Genomic DNA, 17,375 nt, shown 5'->3' on the forward strand with positions numbered 1-17,375 from the left:
AGTCTTGCGGGCAATTGTTGTCAGCAGGTGACTAGGCCGGTGGTAATGCTAGTGTTATCTGTGCAACTCAAACACAATTTTACCATCAGGACAGACTTGATCCTTGCAGCAGTCTCTCACTATTCATTATGGCCTTTCCCATCCCCACACAGCTCCAGCCACCATACAACTGCTCCTTTAGGTCAGGATTAGTTCCAACTCAAGACGCTTACCCAACCCCGGGCCCAGTAGTCAATTCCCAGCACAGCCATAAACATGGCTTTTAGTGCCCAGAAACATGCCTCCTAGTTACGTTGTCTTTGTGTGTGTGTGTGTGTGTGTGTGTGTGTGTGTGGAAATCCCACCACAGGAAGTTGGAGCACCAGCAGCTAATCACCATCCGTAGTGGCAAAGGGCCCCGATGTGGTAGTCTTCATGTGCACTGCACGCTGTGTGGAGACACTGGGATTCACTCAAATTAATTTCTGGCATTTAATTAGTGTACGTTGGCAGGTCTGCAGAGGAAATGCTGCATGGTGGGGATGGGAGGGTGTCCAGTTTGTTTTCAAAGTGGATTGTATTGATGCGTTTTGGCAAGCCACAGGTACATTCATTAGCAATGGAACTGTACTTTGTAGAGCGAGTTCCACTGCCTTTTTTGGTCATGCATTTACACAAAGTGTGCACCAATTTGTATTGTTATACAGCTTGATGGAATGGTAGAAAAAGGTGACTGATAAACCTTTGTTCAACACACTCAGATGATGCCTGATTAAGACACCATTTGCACTGAAAAAGCAAAGGGGATGTGCAGAATATGTGTTTTGGTTGACCTACAAGATACAACCATGATAATAGCTCCAATGCTCTACGCCTCTGAATAATAATTTGACAATCTGTATTCATAGGGCTTGATATATACAGTTATGTATTCTCTAGGAGTAGACATACAGAACTTAAGTAATGTGCAACACTGTGTTTATTAAATATCTTCCAACCCTTTTTCTCATATTTTTTTAGACAGTCTTTACAATCAGGCTATTATTATACAGTTGGCATTTTCTCCAATTACTGTACATTGCTTCTTCAGCACTTCTTAAAGCTCTCTGCTTGAATTTAAGACAGTACATTTTGATTTTGGTCTGTCCATGTGCTGACTCGTCAATACCACTGATGCCATCTGGTGTCCTGTGAGCTTGTCTCAGAGCTCCAACTACTGCCCCTGCCTCTGAATCTAACACTAAGCCCAGGTGTTCCTGATATCACTGTGTTCAGGCCTCTCTCATGAATCTTTAAACAGACACATCTCCAAAACAGAACACAAACAGTACATCCCAGCTTTGTATATCACAGTTCCCTTGAAACTAACTCAGGATTTGTGGCATGCAGCTTTTCTCCCTAGAAAATAATACCAGTTAACCAAATATCATAAACTGCCTGTTAACAAAATAATATTCTGTGAGAGAGTTCATGCAATGCGTATACACTCACCTAAAGGATTATTAGGAACACCTGTTCAATTTCTCATTAATGCAATTATCAAATCAACCAATCACATGGCAGTTGCTTCAATGCATTTAGGGGTGTGGTCCTGGTCAAGACAATCTCCTGAACTCCAAACTGAATGTCAGAATGGGAAAGAAAGGGGATTTAAGCAATTTTGAGCGTGGCATGGTTGTTGGTGCCAGACGGGCCAGTCTGAGTATTTCACAATCTGCTCAGTTACTGGGATTTTCACGCACAACCATTTCTAGAATTTACAAAGAATGGTGTGAAAAGGGAAAAACATCCAGTATGCGGCAGTCCTGTGGGCGAAAATGCCTTGTTGATGCTAGAGGTCAGAGGAGAATGGGCCGACTGATTCAAGAGCAACTTTGACTTAAATAACTACTTGTTACAACCAAGGTATGCAGCAAAGCATGTGTGAAGCCACAACACGCACAACCTTGAGGCGGATGGGCTACAACAGCAGAAGACCCCACCGGGTACCAGTCATCTCCACTACAAATAGGAAAAAGAGGCTACAATTTGCACGAGCTCACCAAAATTGGACAGTTGAAGACTGGAAGTATGTTGCCTGGTCTGATGAGTCTCGATTTCTGTTGAGACATTCAGATGGTAGAGTCAGAATTTGGCGTAAACAGAATGAGAACATGGATCCATCATGCCTTGTTACCACTGTGCAGGCTGGTGGTGGTGGTGTAATGGTGTGGGGGATGTTTTCTTGGCACACTTTAGGCCCATTAGTGCCAATTGGGCATCGTTTAAATGCCACGGCCTACCTGAGCATTGTTTCTGACCATGTCCATCCCTTTATGACCACCATTTACCCATCTCTCTGATGGCTACTTCCAGCAGGATAATGCACCATGTCACAAAGGTTTCTTTTCAAATTGGTTTCTTGAACATGACAATGAGTTCACTGTACTGAAATGGCCCCCACAGTCACCAGATCTCAACCCAATAGAGCATCTTTGGGATGTGGTGGAACGGGAGCTTCGTGCCCTGGATGTGCATCCCACAAATCTCCATCAACTGCAAGATGCTATCCTATCAATATGGGCAAACATTTCTAAAGAATGCTTTCAGCACCTTGTTGAATCAATGCCACATAGAATTAAGGCAGTTCTGAAGGCGAAAGGGGGTGAAACACAGTATTAGTATGGTGTTCCTAATAATCCTTTAGGTGAGTGTATATCTTGTTATTGTAAAGATGAGGTGGTCATGAGAAACAGACCAACTGGGTGTTAATATATATATATATATATATGAATGACTTTGCACATTCGAGTCATGACAGTCAAAGATTCTTGGAATAGTGAAATTTGATGGAGATATCGGAGTGACAGTTCTATACACTGTATCAGCAAACATGGAGTGATAAATTGTCCTACTGTCGGTTATAAAGCCTACATATACTCAAACATTGCCAATTATGACCGTAAAAAACACACTAACAAGTCAAAATGCACTGCATTCACATTTTCAGCATAATGATCAATTTGTGTACATCAGAGATCCTTTACTTATCAAGTGAGTTTGGCCACCAGCAGGAATTACTGAATTATTATGTGAATTCTTGTGTGGATTAAAATTAAAAGATAATTTTTTTGTAGGGTTTGATATATTCTTATGGCAAATACATTTCATACACTATACTTTTGTATTTGTGGTGAAGAAAGATTCCTGCAACAGCATGAACAAATGAAGATACAGCATATGTAGCTAGCTTCTATGAGTCATCTACCCTCCATCACACAAAAGAATTCACTCTCTCTTCTCTGAGGCAGTCACGGATTATATGTTATATATGACCGTTTGAACTTCAGAATACTGTAACTAGGACAGATAATATTAGCCTATAACTATGAAGATTTATTATATTTGTATTACATTAGTGACTTTCAGCAGCACTTTTTCCTTACAATATTTCTTTGAGTATAGTTTCCAATCTTGAAACTAAGTTCAATACCATACTGTATGTAAAAGTAAGACTTTTTAAGGGATTTGATGTAAGGATTCTTTCTGATACAACATCATTCTAGAGAACACCGACAAGACAAAACAGAAGCAGATGACCAATGCGATGACAACAAACCTTAACAGATGGAACAATTCATTGTTTAGAGCACATATGGGAAACAACGCCTCATGCAGCTGTAATGGTAAATTGAATTTTAGGTCTGATGCTTGGAGCCTATTTGGACCAATTCTGATACATTCGCCTCCCTAAAAAAGGCTGCCGACAGTAGGCAGTTTGCTTGGCTCAGACAGAAATGTTCCCCAGTCACATAAAATGTTTCTTTTTCATTAGCAAAACTAAGTTGTGTGTAGGTAGCTGCATTAGTCAACTGTATGTAGTAGGACCTAACTACCTAGCACTAGTAAACAACCAAAACTTATAATGTGAACAATTCAATTGAAAAACAAACTGAAATATTCGAGGGGGGAAAATGAAAAATAAAAACCTTACAATAACCTGGTTGCATAAGTGTATACTTAAATATATATTAAATATGTATTAAGATTGTATTATGATTTGTGTGAAGAAAGTGTCTGCCTGTGCCTATTTTGTTGTATTAGCCTGCAGGTGTTTGGTGAGCAAGCCACTCTCTACTTTTTCATTCCAGGTGAAAAGAAAACGCCCCTGGAGAAAATGTATTCTTATTGTATAATTTTTTTTATCACAATTGTGAAACACACATTTATCCTTTTGTTACAGTTTAATATACAGTATTAAACTATTAATTATCTTCTTGATCGCAACTATTTTTTACTGATCTTTGAGAGATGTAAAAAATGTAATGTATAGGCCACATTGTGTACTAGGTCCATGTCAAATGTTTTTTAAAAAAACGCCCTTCTAGAGCCTTATAATAACTAAATTTAATAGCCTAAATGTATGACAATCATTTGATTAAGTTGCACATATTTTGAATCACACCATGTTAAATGATACAATGAAATCTGTTTAAGATTTCACTTCATAGGCTGAAAAAGATCAAAGTCACTCCTCAGTGAAGAATCCTCACATTCATAGCTCTGCTGTGGTTACATTTTCCCAGTCCTATCCCTCAGCTTTTTACTGAAACGATTTAATGGACAAAACCACTATTGACACCACTGAAAAACCTAGTTACACCAATGCCACCAGAAGAAAGTATGCCAACCAATGTAAGAACAGTAATATATTTGTTAGCAAACGTCTTGGATGAATCCTGATACCAACATATTAGAATTCATGAAAAATAGGTATATTTTGATTTCAAGAACTATATTAGCACATCTGTAGTTAACAGGTGACCATGGACTTGGTAAGGTATGGGGTTAGCAGATTAGTGGTTTGATGGCCAGTGGCAACCTTGTCACGGTAGGGATGGTGTTCTCAGGATGATGCGTGGTGTTAGGCTTGCACCAAACATAATGCTAAGGGTTGAGGTCGAAAAAGCTCTGTTTTGGTCTCAGCAGATCATGTAATCTTTTCCCACTTGGTCACCCAAATGCCTTCTGGCAAAAGCTGAGAATTGATATGTTTTCTTTTGCCACTGTTCCATGAAGGCCACTTTTGTGAAGCACCCGGGCTGTTGTTGCAGTATGCACAGTGTCTCCCAGCTTTGCCGTGGAAAATGTAAATCCTTTATAGTTGCCATAGGCCACTTGTTGGATGCTCAGTTTTTGAGGACAGATTCACAGTTGTGCCATATTCTCTTAATTTCTTATTAATGGACTTTGCTGAGTTCTGTGGCATATTTAATGTCTTTAAAAAGTTCATACATGATTGGTGCTTTATATATATATATATATATTTGCTTTGAATGTTCCTTTGTCTTTATTATGTAGTCTTTGTTAGAATTTGCAAGAAACAACTTTCGGAACTTCCACTTCCAGAGTTGGGAGTATTTAACCTGAAATTATGTGAAACACCTTGATTCCACACAGATGGACTCACATACTAATTACATGACTTTTAAAGACACCTGGTATCAGAGCATAGGGTGTGAATACTTCTGCAATCACTTATTTTCTGTTTTATATTTATACTTCAACTTTCACATATATTTTTTGTGTTGATCTGGGCCAAAAACACACGTTTCATAACACAATAAAATGTGGAAAGTCACACATGATCATGTATTTTCTAGAGAAGGTGATATTGAATATGTCTAGCGTGGTTTGAAATTACATTTTGACAACTGAGGACCAACTGAATGTTTTGAGTAGAAAAAATGCTGGCATGCAGTTTACAGACTGTTAATCGTGTGTCAACATGGTTCTCTGTGAGCGGGAGTATGTACAGTGATTCCGATTGGCTATTTGAGATAAAAAAAGAAATTTGCAAAAGGGAACTAGCCAAAGTATCAGATGGCAGAAGTTATATACATCAGAAAACAAGGCATGTTCTTGCTTCTAAATAACTATCTTAAATTATTAAGAACTTGAGCCTGAGCCTGATCCCCTTTGTAAGGTTTAAGGTGAGACCCTCATCTATCAATAACTCTAAAGTTCTTATTAGTGGTTACCCTCTTTATTGTAGGAGATTCGGGGGCTCAGTTGTAGACATTGTAAAAAAAAAAATACTTTGTCATGTGAAACATACTCCTTTTATCTGTGCAATGCCATGTTTGCCTGGTATTTATATTAAACGCTAATGTTATCTATGTCGGGATAGTTTGAAATACCCAGTGTGTAAAGTTCCCCAACAGAGACTTTGACATTTGTTCTAAAAAGTGCTGTTATTCACCAACAAGAATATTATTTATCTCTTTATAGTCCTGGGTTGTATATGGAGTTTTCTGGTTTTCCATTTATTCCTGAGGTGGCCCTAGGAATAAAACAAGACAATTACAGTAATGAAATGTCACTGTCATTTTACACAGAGGCATAGAAATAAACCTGACACATCATAAGAATGACTAATTATAGCAACTTCCATATTTCTGCAAATGGCTTATCTTATTTACCTTCTGTTGTGTGGACTTTTGTCTGCCCCAGATTATCTGTTAAGGGTGCTGGAACAGCTGGTTGCAGTCCACCAGTCCCCTGGGCTCCTTTGGCCTCAGTCGCCTCCTACATGGGATCTCCCGCAATCTGGTGCCTCCTCACTACCTCCCTTTGTGGGTCAGGGATGTAAGCGTAGTCTTCCCTTGACTTCTTATTGTATTGTTTGTGTAGCTGTATGAAAAAGTAAAACACACAGTACTCCAAAGGTGGTAAAACACCACATATCAGTATAACCTTTTATTGGAGAATGTATGTACAGCAATGTACTCCTCTGGGGTAACTCACTGCTAACACATGATTGTGTATACGATACTGCTAATAACAATATCGACACCACAATATCATTAATAGTAATCCCCGTAGGCTAAGCACCGATTCCCGCCATAAAGGAAACAGAGGACCAAACCGGTGGAGGCAGGGGTGGTGGGTGGATTTGACCCGCGTGCTAGTACGACCATCAGCATATCCGACTGAATAACCTGACGTTTAAATAGACCGGTACAAATCTGACATTGTGATAGGAGTGATCTGACATCAGCTGTTGCGTCGCTGATAAATTGCCGCACGCGTTTCCTGGCTGAACTATGCTAATTTATCCAAGCAGTGTTTTGATACAGGCAAACAATTACAAATGACAAACTACCTCTTTTCAAGATAGGACACTGTTTTGTGTAGCTTTTCCCTCGAAGGTACATAATTACCAGACAAAATCTCTTTGATTCAAAATAGATAGGTGCATTTTTATATATTTGTAAAATTATATTGAGGGTATGAAGTCTTGTTGCCAAGATAGTTTATCTTGGCAGGAGCCTTGTGGTGGTGACTGTAGTCCAGAGCAGTTAGCCAGGTCTTTATACCACATGGTAGTAAGGCAAAATCTTATTATCCTGACCCGGCATAGCCAGAAGAGGACTGGCCAGCCTTAAGAGTCACACCGCTTAGCACAAATCTCTTGTGGTTGCTTGCAGTTGTTGTAGCATTTTCTCACAACTGCTGATATCAAAAGGGCTTTACAAAAATACATTTGATTGATTGAAAGATTCCAGATTCCAGAAATACAACTGGAATGTTTTTTTGGGACTGAGATGATTGGCGGATAGAAAGAAATACACTAAACCAATAAGCAGTTTTTGAATCCACCTTAAAAAAATTATACATTCACATGTTACCAATCAACAATATCCCAGATGGAGAGGATTATAATCCATATCATTGGGCCGACAAATTCTTCTCTTAATGTTCCTCATCTGACTGGACTGCACCTTAAGAAATATAATCTCATTCAGATTTGAGGGGGTGAAACTCCTCTGTAACCAGGTGAAAGGGAACTGGTCAGTGGTGTAAATCATGTGACTGGAGGGCACCTTTAACTCAAGTAGTGCTCAGTGTTGCCCCTAATGGCTTTCTTTTAAGACACAGACCCACCTGCACAAAAGCAGATCTTATTTCAATGGTCTGCAGGAAGTTAAAGATACAAAGCCTCAAATAAACCCAGCACAGACACTTGTATGCTTTGTCCTGTATCATCATTAAACAATCACACTGTGAGGACCCGGCACAATGCAAGCACAACACGCACCTCTGAGATTGCTGTCGTGTTTTAGGCATTGACCCCGAGGCAAGAAAATTATGTGACAACATTCTCTGTACTTTTTTGGAATTATTCCCTCATCTTGTCCCTGTTGTCCAAAGGCATTGTTTGAAGTTACACGATAGAGGAAAATTGGTCCATATAAATATTGATTTCACACGAGGTTCAGGCAGTGACAGTTAAATTAAGATAAATGTACAAACATGGTGTTGGTTTTTGGTACATAGGCTGTCTCATCTGGGCTGTGGCAGACTGTTGGGAATTCAGGAAACAATATTGTGTCTGTCCACTTTGTACCTGACCTAGGATGTCCCTATACTAGCTGTAGCGATTGAGAATCCATTTGTGCGAGACCACCAATATGGTTGCTTGGAATAACATGCGACTTGCTTTGTGCTCTCTACAATATGTATAAACCCTGAAACACAACGCATAGAGAGTAGGAAATAACAATGAATGCAGTTAATTACAGTGTTAACAATTTGTTTGGGTAACATTTGTCCTCGGCTCTGTGCCTTATTTATTAAATCAGACCGTAGTCCTTGCACAGCTACAGTACATGGATTGTGGTCAAGTGTTTCCCACTTGACTGGCCCTGCAAAATCAAAAAACATTCATTGGGGGCTATTAGAGGTCATTTGTAAAATCATCGTTCTAAGAAACCCTGTTCAGTGTTTTTTCAAAGTTGGCCCGGTTGTGGCATGTGACACATCTTGAGGTGGTTCATTGTAGTCCGGTCAACCAAATGAATTCACTCTACTTGACTCAAAAACAGGAACGGCTCGTCTTATCTATCTTCTTGTGGTCAATCTGGCTGAGCTTTGAAATGGCGAACAAGGCCCTGTACTTTGTAGTGCACTGCTTCATTGAGCGCTGGTCACATATATTGCACTAAATAAGGAAGCCATTTCAGATGCAAATGAAGAGTCTCCACATTCATTCAGTGTCAGGGGTGAAAACATACTGACATGATTTATTACGCCTGTGCCTCCAAAGAAATGGTTATGTAGAGATTGACTGGCGACGCATGGCAAAGCATCTGTACCACAATGCCACAACTAAATTAATCCTAATGGATTTTACGGCAGCCCCTCAGAGAATGCCCGCTGCAATAAACAAACCTTTTCGCCTTTCAGACGATGGATCATAACTTTGCTGTCCAGATCTAGTGCTCTGAACCCCTCTGAAGCCCTACCGCCCCTCTACTCTGTCTATAGATATCATTAGAGGAAGCTAATGTGCAGTGTAGCCAGTTGGATATGTTAGTTAAGGAATCCTAGAGTCATTCAAGGACACTGCAGCTCCTCAGCCCTGCTTTTAGTGATCTAATATGCCAGGTTGACATGTTGGCCTGAAGGTCTCTTTTCCTCCGGTGCTAGTCACCTCTCTACAAACCAGGGGTTACCGAACCTTTTTGGCCAGTGAACCCATTTTAATATCATCTCGTTTCCTGGCCCCTCCATTTTAAAAACAAATGTTAACTTATTGTATTGGAGCTACGGCATTCTGATTTGTAAACATATGGGTGAAAAAAGAAAGGTTTAAAATGCACCAGAGACGTTTTGCAAAACACTTAATCATGATAAATCAAACAAAAACCATGCACAGTTAAGAGGATTCACATCTAGACCGATGCACGCTCCAAACCCTACAGCCTGTTGTCATTGGCATGTATAGTTTTGCTGTCCTTCACTTTTGAATCTAGTAGATTTCTAGTGTTCTTTAGGTGGAAACATCTTTACGTCTGTTTAACCCCAGATTTACTAAACAGTAGATCAACCCAAATGGTCTCATTGACTGCTAGACCTTCCAGTAACACAGCGTTTAACATAACAAAAAACACCCTAATAAAACAGTGTATTTATTTTCTAACCACTTTTTAGTCTGGACAAACATGAGAAATATGAGCAAAGTACTATTTGGAATAGCACTACTGGTAACTTACATTTATGAGAAACCAATTGCTACTATGCCACTCCTCCTAAGCATGCTCATATTTTGTTTCTCTACAAAATAATATGAAATGAGTGCCTCTTGACTCACTTTACTTGGATGATACCAGTTATAAGAACTTAGATCAGATACATTATTATCTGGATCTCAAGGGGATATTGTGGTAATAATTTAAACACTGTCTGTTTTCCTGACACTGTCTGTAGGAATAACCAAGTGATGAGTAATTTTGCAAAGAATATAGGAAAACTTGACAAAATTATTCCTGGAAGATGTACCTGACAAAATGGTGGGTTATTGCTCCACCAATAAGCTCCACTTTTGACTAAACTGTCCACAGAAACATTTTGGTTGAGACTTGGATTTTTCTTTTTGATGCTTTGAGCTCTGAAAAGCAGCATATATCAAGTCTATACCTAAACCCAATTGAGATGCAGTAGGTAAAACAAGCAGTTCATGCTAGAAACCCCAAACATTTTGCAAACTTAAAGCAGTTCTGCACGTGCCAGTATCTACCATTGAGCAGGTTGAATTAAAGTAATGAACTGATATCAAATATTTTCTACAGCAAAGATTTTGTAGATTTCAAGGTTGCTTATTGCATGATTGCCGTTGTGATTTTTTTGTTGTGAAGTGAAGCCAAGCAGGCAGTGATCTTGGTTTCTATTGAATGTCTTCACACTCAGTCCCTTTATGGTAGTGCTGCTCAGGATGACAAAGCGTTGTAGCTGCAGTGTGGGACAGATAGGGCAACTTTAAAGAAGTGCTCCAACTTTCATGCCCCATTTTTCCTAGCTTAATGGTTACTGAAGGCACGACCAAGTTCAGCCAATACAACTTTGTTTGGTAACTACTTCTATATGTTAATAAAGAGATCAGATCGTGTGGAAATTACTTTTGCTAAAAAGCATGCAATTAGTGTGCAACATCAATACTAGAAGAACATGAGAGAACATTGATGTGTTTGAATTGCGCTTTTTAAATTTGTCTTAATTAAAGTGATTTTCCCATAGTGGGACCCTTTCTGAAGTCACTGTACCTTTGGCTTGATTGTTAAACAGAAAGGTGAGCTTTTACTTTGTAACACTATGTGTTGTGAAATAGTTGAAGCCAGTGACATATACATATTGTCCCGGTGGGGCTTTGGATCAAAGCCCATTGCACTCATTAGTTGATCTCTGTTTACAGTATAAGTTGATCTCAATTTATAGTATTAGTTGATCCTTGGCTTTATTTGTGTGTGTGTGGGGATATAATACTGTAAATTTCCTTTTCCCCTGGGTGATGATCCGAAAAATTTGACTGACATCATGCAGCTGTAGGTTTACTGTATTTATCAACTTTTTAAATATAGTCTGTAGCACTCCCTAGGCAGCTGCACTTTATTTGGAACCTATATATGGTCAATTTATATTAAAAACCCCATAAACACTTGTGGTTTGAATTCCAGAGGAATTAGACATTTTATTTGAAAAAGGCTTTCATCGCATCTTATTTATAACAAGCAATATAAACACTATATAATGTTTTAAACACGTGTAATTTCTTCCAAAATGCTTTGTTTCTCCAGTCCGGGAGTTCCTCATGTTCTAACAAAGTCTCAAAAAGAATATCAATACATCAATCGTTAAAGAATAAATACACAAAACAGGATGTTTTAGTTGGTGTATTGATTACTTTAATCTATGTGAGTGTATCTGACAAAACCACTGGTCTCCACAAAAACATTTTTATCCAGTCACAAATATAAACCAACAGCAACATCAATTCAGCAGGGAGATCAGATACTGTTTGTAGCAGAACTGTCCAGTTGTCCAGAACTTTCCCTGCAGTGAGGGAACATGGATGTTTAGTTCGCAGCCTATAGAGCCATAGTTGCAGTTTGTCTATTCATGATCTGAGAACCAGCCCATCACTAAAGGGTGCCTGTGACCCTCCTGTGGTAGGCCGTGCACACATCAGACAGTCCCCAGTCAGGGCGTGGTATGCTGGAGGTTCAGTCCTTTACAGTCAAAGCTGTAGATGTGTTTTCCTTTCATGTCAAATATTAATTCTTACATGTACCCTTAAAATCTATAATTTCCCCATCAAACTCCCCCCAAGTCCCCCAATTTGTAAATGGCAGACTGTAGCAGGCCTCCCCTCACTCCTGTACTCTCTCCTCTGGACAATAGACCAGATGCCGGAGTTGCAGTTTATCTATTCATGATCTGAGCACCCGCCCATCACTAAAGGGTGCCTCTGACCCTCCTGTGGTAGGCCGTGCACACATCAGTGTCATGAATCACTCCGGAAAGGCAGAAGTGGTGTGGTCCTAGACGCAGATCGACAGGCAGATTTATTAAAGGGTTCGGGCAGGTAATCATGGTCGGGCAGGCAAATGGTTGAAACACAGTAAACCAATACAGGCAAGTGACGGTACTGAAACGCTAGGCAGGCAGGTAGTTGAGAAGACAGGCAGGTAGTCAAAAACAGCAGGCAAAAATACAAGGCAAGCAGAATAGTCAAAAAGGGTTGGCTAGAGTCAGTTCACTGAGAAGGCAAAAACGGAACAATCTAAACAGGCTTAGTATTCTGAAAAACTAGTGACAAACAACAATATCTCATGATGACGGAACAGAACTGAACAAACTAAGTAGGGAATGCTAACTGGGAACAGGTGTGACACTAATGGGCTAACAACAAAGGACACAAGCTACGTTCAAGATAATAGAAAATAACAAACAGAACCCAAAATAGAAGAACATCAAAAACACAAGGGGATGGCAGGTTGTAGCTTCAGTCCTTTACAGTCATAGCTGTGTTCTTTTTAAGCCAACTACTGTCAAATTAACCCTTAGAATCTATCAATTATATACTTTTTTCCATCCAAGCTCACCACACCCCAACCCCCCACCCTCTTTGGACCCGGGCCCATCACTGACTCTTGTACACAGTGAACAGGTCCTCCTTCTGACTCTGGTTCTTCAGCTCAGCAAACACCTTGTAGAAGAAGTTTTGGTCGGTGTTCATCTGGAGCATCTCGCCACTGAGCACATTGGAGATGGAAATACAGCGCGTCCAGAAGGTCTGCTTGCAGGTGTCCACCAGGAAGGGTCTCATGGGGTAGCTGGTCTCACTGCCCATGTAGGAGCAGGTTACATACAGGCAGGTGAGCACCACGGCATGCAGCTCGTGCATAGTGGCCACCTCGGAGGAGACCGCCTCACGGCACAGCATGTAGAGGAAGCACAGGCTTGACGGGTTGATGCAGCTCTGACTCTGATACTGGAAATCCAGGAGGTACCGGTCCACCAGGCGCAGCCACGTTACCAGGTCCATGGAGGACAGGTCCTGGATCAGGGGGCAACGCCGGCACAGGAACTCACCCAGGCACCACAGCAGTTCACCAGTTGTGGCTTGGATCATCTCTGACCTCTTGTGTGTATCAGAGGCCTGGTCGGTCACAGTCTGGGGTGTGTCTGGGGCCGCGTTGGCGTTGGTCACGGAGGCCTGCTCCACCGTGGAGGTGGTATTTCTGGAGCTGTTGGCCACAGCTGGAGAACTCTGGTCCTGGGTGACAGTCGACAGCTTTTTGCAGGACTGAGGATGCTCCATACCAAGGGTGGACAGGTTGGCGCAAGACTGAGATTCCACCAGGTTGTCATTACTGAGATGGGTGATATTGTTTTGGTTGGTTTTCTCAGTGGCCTGAACTTTCTTGGAGCTCTTCTTCATCGTTCGTCTCCATGGCGAGTAGCGCTTCAGGGTCTTGTTTTTGCTGCTCTTCCTGGTCTGGACATCCATTAAGTTACCAACGGTGATTACAGCCTTTTCAGTTTTCGAGATAGATTTTGTGGATTCCATGATCAGTAAAGCCTGCGGTAAATGAAAAACGTTGTCCTAAATGGACCTCTTCTCCAATATAATGCACTGCTTAGGACTAAAGCCCATAGCAATCATAAGTAGTTGACTGTCAACAGGATGCCATAACAACATAACCTACACTTCCCCACTTTCAGTTAAGAATATTAGTTGATCTGAAGTTTTACAATGCACATAACATATTGAAAGAAATTGAATTTTACTTACTGATTTCAGGTTGATATATATAAATGTTAAAATGTAAATACAAAAAAATATATAATACAATATTATACAGAAAATACAGTTTAAATACTTTTGATTATAAAGTTTAAGAGGAGTTGTACAATAGCTATCTGTTGGCTTTGAAGGTTGTGTCTGTTTATGGTTGAGCACTTTAGGAACTGTCCAAGGTTCTGAAATAAGCAGTTCTAAAATTGTGTCATAATACAGAAACATCATAAACCCGGTGCTTTGAAAAAAAACGTCTACCAAGTTCTCCATGATAAATAAAATTTTCGATAAAAGAAAGGCATCTGTTTTTAATTTCTGTGTTGCCCGCTAATAGTATTGCATCTCCTGTACAGGTGCTGGTCATAAAATTTGAATATCACCAAAAAGTTGATTTATATCAGTAATTCCATTCAAAAAGTGAAACTTGTGTAATGTATACATTCATTCCACACAGACTGATATATTTCAAGTGTTTATTTCTTTTAATTGTGATGATTATAACTGACAACTAATGAAAATTATAACTGACAACAACTCAAAACAGCTGCAAAGGCCTTTAAATGGTCTCTCAGACTAGTTCTGTAGGCTACACAATCATGGGGAAGACTGCTGACTTGACAGCTGTCTAAAAGACGACCATTGACACCTTGCACAAGGAGGGCAAGACACAAAAGGTCATTGCTAAAGAGGTTGGCTGTTCACAGAGCTCTGTGTACAAGCACATTAATAGAGAGGCGAAGGGAAGGTAAAGATGTGGTAGAATAAACTGTACAAGCAATAGGGATAACCGCACCCTGGAGAAGATTGTGAAACAAAACCCATTAAAAAATGTGGGGGAGATTCACAAAGAGTGGACTGCAGCTGGAGTCAGTGCTTCAAGAACCACCACGCACAGACGTATGCAAGACATGGGTTTCAGCTGTCGCATTTCTTGTGTCAAGCCACTCTTGAACAAGACGCAGCGTCAGAAGCGTCTCGCCTGGGCTAAAGACAAAAAGGACTGGACTGCTGCTGAGTGGTCCAAAGTTATGTTCTCTGATGAAAGTACATTTTGCATTTCCTTTGGAAATCAGGGTCCCAGAGTCTGGAGGAAGAGAGGAGAGGCACAGAATCCACGTTGCTTGAAGTCCAGTGTAATGTTTCCACAGTCAGGGATGGTTTGGGTTGCCATGTCATCTGCTGGTGTTGGTCCACTGTGTTTTCTGAGGTCCAAGGTCAACGCAGCCATCTACCAGGAAGTTTTAGAGCACTTCCTGCTGCTGACCAACTTTATGGAGATGCAGATTTCATTTTCCAACAGGACTTGGCACCTGCACACAGTGCAAAGCTACCAGTACCTGGTTTAAGGACCATGGTATCCCTGTTCTTAATTGGCCAGCAAACTCACCTGACCTTAACCCTATAGAAAATCTATGGGGTATTGTGAATAGGAAGATGTGATACGCCAGACCCAACAATGCAGAAGAGCTGAAGGCCACTTTCAGAGAAACCTGGGCTCTCATAACACCTGAGCAGTGCCACAGACTGATCGAGTCCATGCCACGCCGCATTGCTGCAGTACTTCAGGCAAAAGGAGCCCCAACTAAGTATTGAGAGCTGTACATGCTCATACTTTTCATGTTCATACTTTTCAGTTGGCCAACATTTAAAAAAAAACTTTTTTTTATATTGGTCTTAAGTAATATTGAAATTTTCTGAGATACTGAATTTGGGATTTTCATTAGTTGTTATCACAATTAAAATAAATAAACACTCGAAATATATCAGTCTGTGTGGAATGAATATATACATTATACAAGTTTCACTTTTTGAATGGAATTACTGAAATAAATCAACTTTTTGATAATATTCTAATTGTATGACCAGCACCTGTATATTCATGTGACCGGTTTAATGTGGCTGATCGTATCTGAAAACCAAACCATGCATTTCTTTGGTCAGTGGTTCAATAAAAAAATTTCTGAGTGTCAGGGACTTCATGACATTTGCAAAACACCAAGGCCGCGGGATGATTATGGGGCGGAGCGGGATGGGGCAGGCCTAGCAGATAAGTCATACAACTCCGCACAATTTAAATGCTGCGCGCAACGCGTTGACTCTAGTTTAGCGCGTTTTATTAAAATAATCCCCGCGTAGTTAATGTCAGCTCGGAAAACACTCGGGGTGACACAAACATGGATCATTACCTTTCAAGCCAAAATTTATATCACTAGCTAGCTACTAGCTAGATAGGTTGGCTACTACATTTCCATTATGTTTGTGAACAGATTGATGGAGAATACAAAGCTAACGGTAATATATTTGCCGTTGTTTGCAAACGAAAGTTATTGAACGCACCTCTAGCCACTGAACTGTTTGGGGAAGGGGAACAGTCACAGTAGTAGCCAATAGTAGCCCAGATGCGTTGTAGACAGCGGAGCCAGACAATAGATGGGGACGTTACAGCATTTATTTAAACTCGCTCTTAGTTGAAGCGTGTCTCATGATCAAAATCATACACAAGCCCAAATACGAATGTGCGTTTTGGAAACTAATATTTCCAAGCGACATTCTGAAAAATGAAGCCCAATGTTATAATCTTATATAATCTTAAGAACAATCTTATAATAAGCGACTTTGGGCAACTCTGGTTGAAACTAGTAGGCGAGTCAAATGTGATTTCTCCTAATAATAAATACACTCGGGAGAATAGCGTTTTGTTCATGCTTCTAGAGAACAGGACAAGCAAGAGAAAAAACAAGAACCTGAGGTATGCGTTTTCACCGGTACTTTATATTTGTTTGTTAAAAAAAACAATGCTTTTATTCTTACGAAGGGCCTATTCATAAATTTACATTCCACAGTAACATTTGATTCAATTAACATTTGAACCTGGTGACTTTAATCTACATTGGGCTAGCTATAGCTAGCGATAATGTAGGCTACATGCAAACGTATCTGGTTATTGTAATAGCTAACATACAGAAGGCCTAGTTAACTACAATAGAGTAATAGCGATGAGATTATTATAATATTTTTTTACAGTACAGTGATTTACAAATTCACATAGGCATTTGTCGCTCCTAATGTTAACACGTTATATTGCGTGCAAGGCGAAATACACTGATCAACCATAACTGTATGATCTCCTGCCTAATATTGTGTAGGTTCCCCTTTTGCTGCCAAAACACCCCTGACCCGTCGAGGCATGGACTCCACTAGACCTCTGAAGGTGTCCTGTGGTATCTGGCAACCAAGTCATGAAAGGGTCTGCAACAATGCTTAGGTTGGTGGT

General features: G+C 40.3%; 2 protein-coding genes across 3 annotated transcripts in view; one reads left to right on the top strand and one right to left on the bottom strand.

Moving 5' to 3' along the window:
* Positions 1 to 17,375, top strand: part of grm4 (glutamate receptor, metabotropic 4) — a 285,814-nt gene that overhangs the window by 77,242 nt on the left and 191,197 nt on the right. The window lies entirely within an intron of this gene.
* Positions 12,941 to 13,810, bottom strand: LOC109616397 (cyclin-dependent kinase 5 activator 1-like). The gene has a single exon (XM_020051503.3). The coding sequence runs from the start codon at positions 13,808 to 13,810 to the stop codon at positions 12,941 to 12,943; it is 870 nt and encodes a 289-aa protein (XP_019907062.3).

This window comes from Esox lucius, chromosome 12 (assembly GCF_011004845.1).
Source record: "Esox lucius isolate fEsoLuc1 chromosome 12, fEsoLuc1.pri, whole genome shotgun sequence".
Lineage (NCBI taxonomy): Eukaryota > Metazoa > Chordata > Actinopteri > Esociformes > Esocidae > Esox > Esox lucius.

What these genes read in the sequence shown, in the direction of transcription:
- LOC109616397 (XM_020051503.3), bottom strand. Translation starts at nt 13,810, where the DNA reads ATGGATGTCCAGACCAGGAAGAGCAGCAAAAACAAGACCCTGAAGCGC.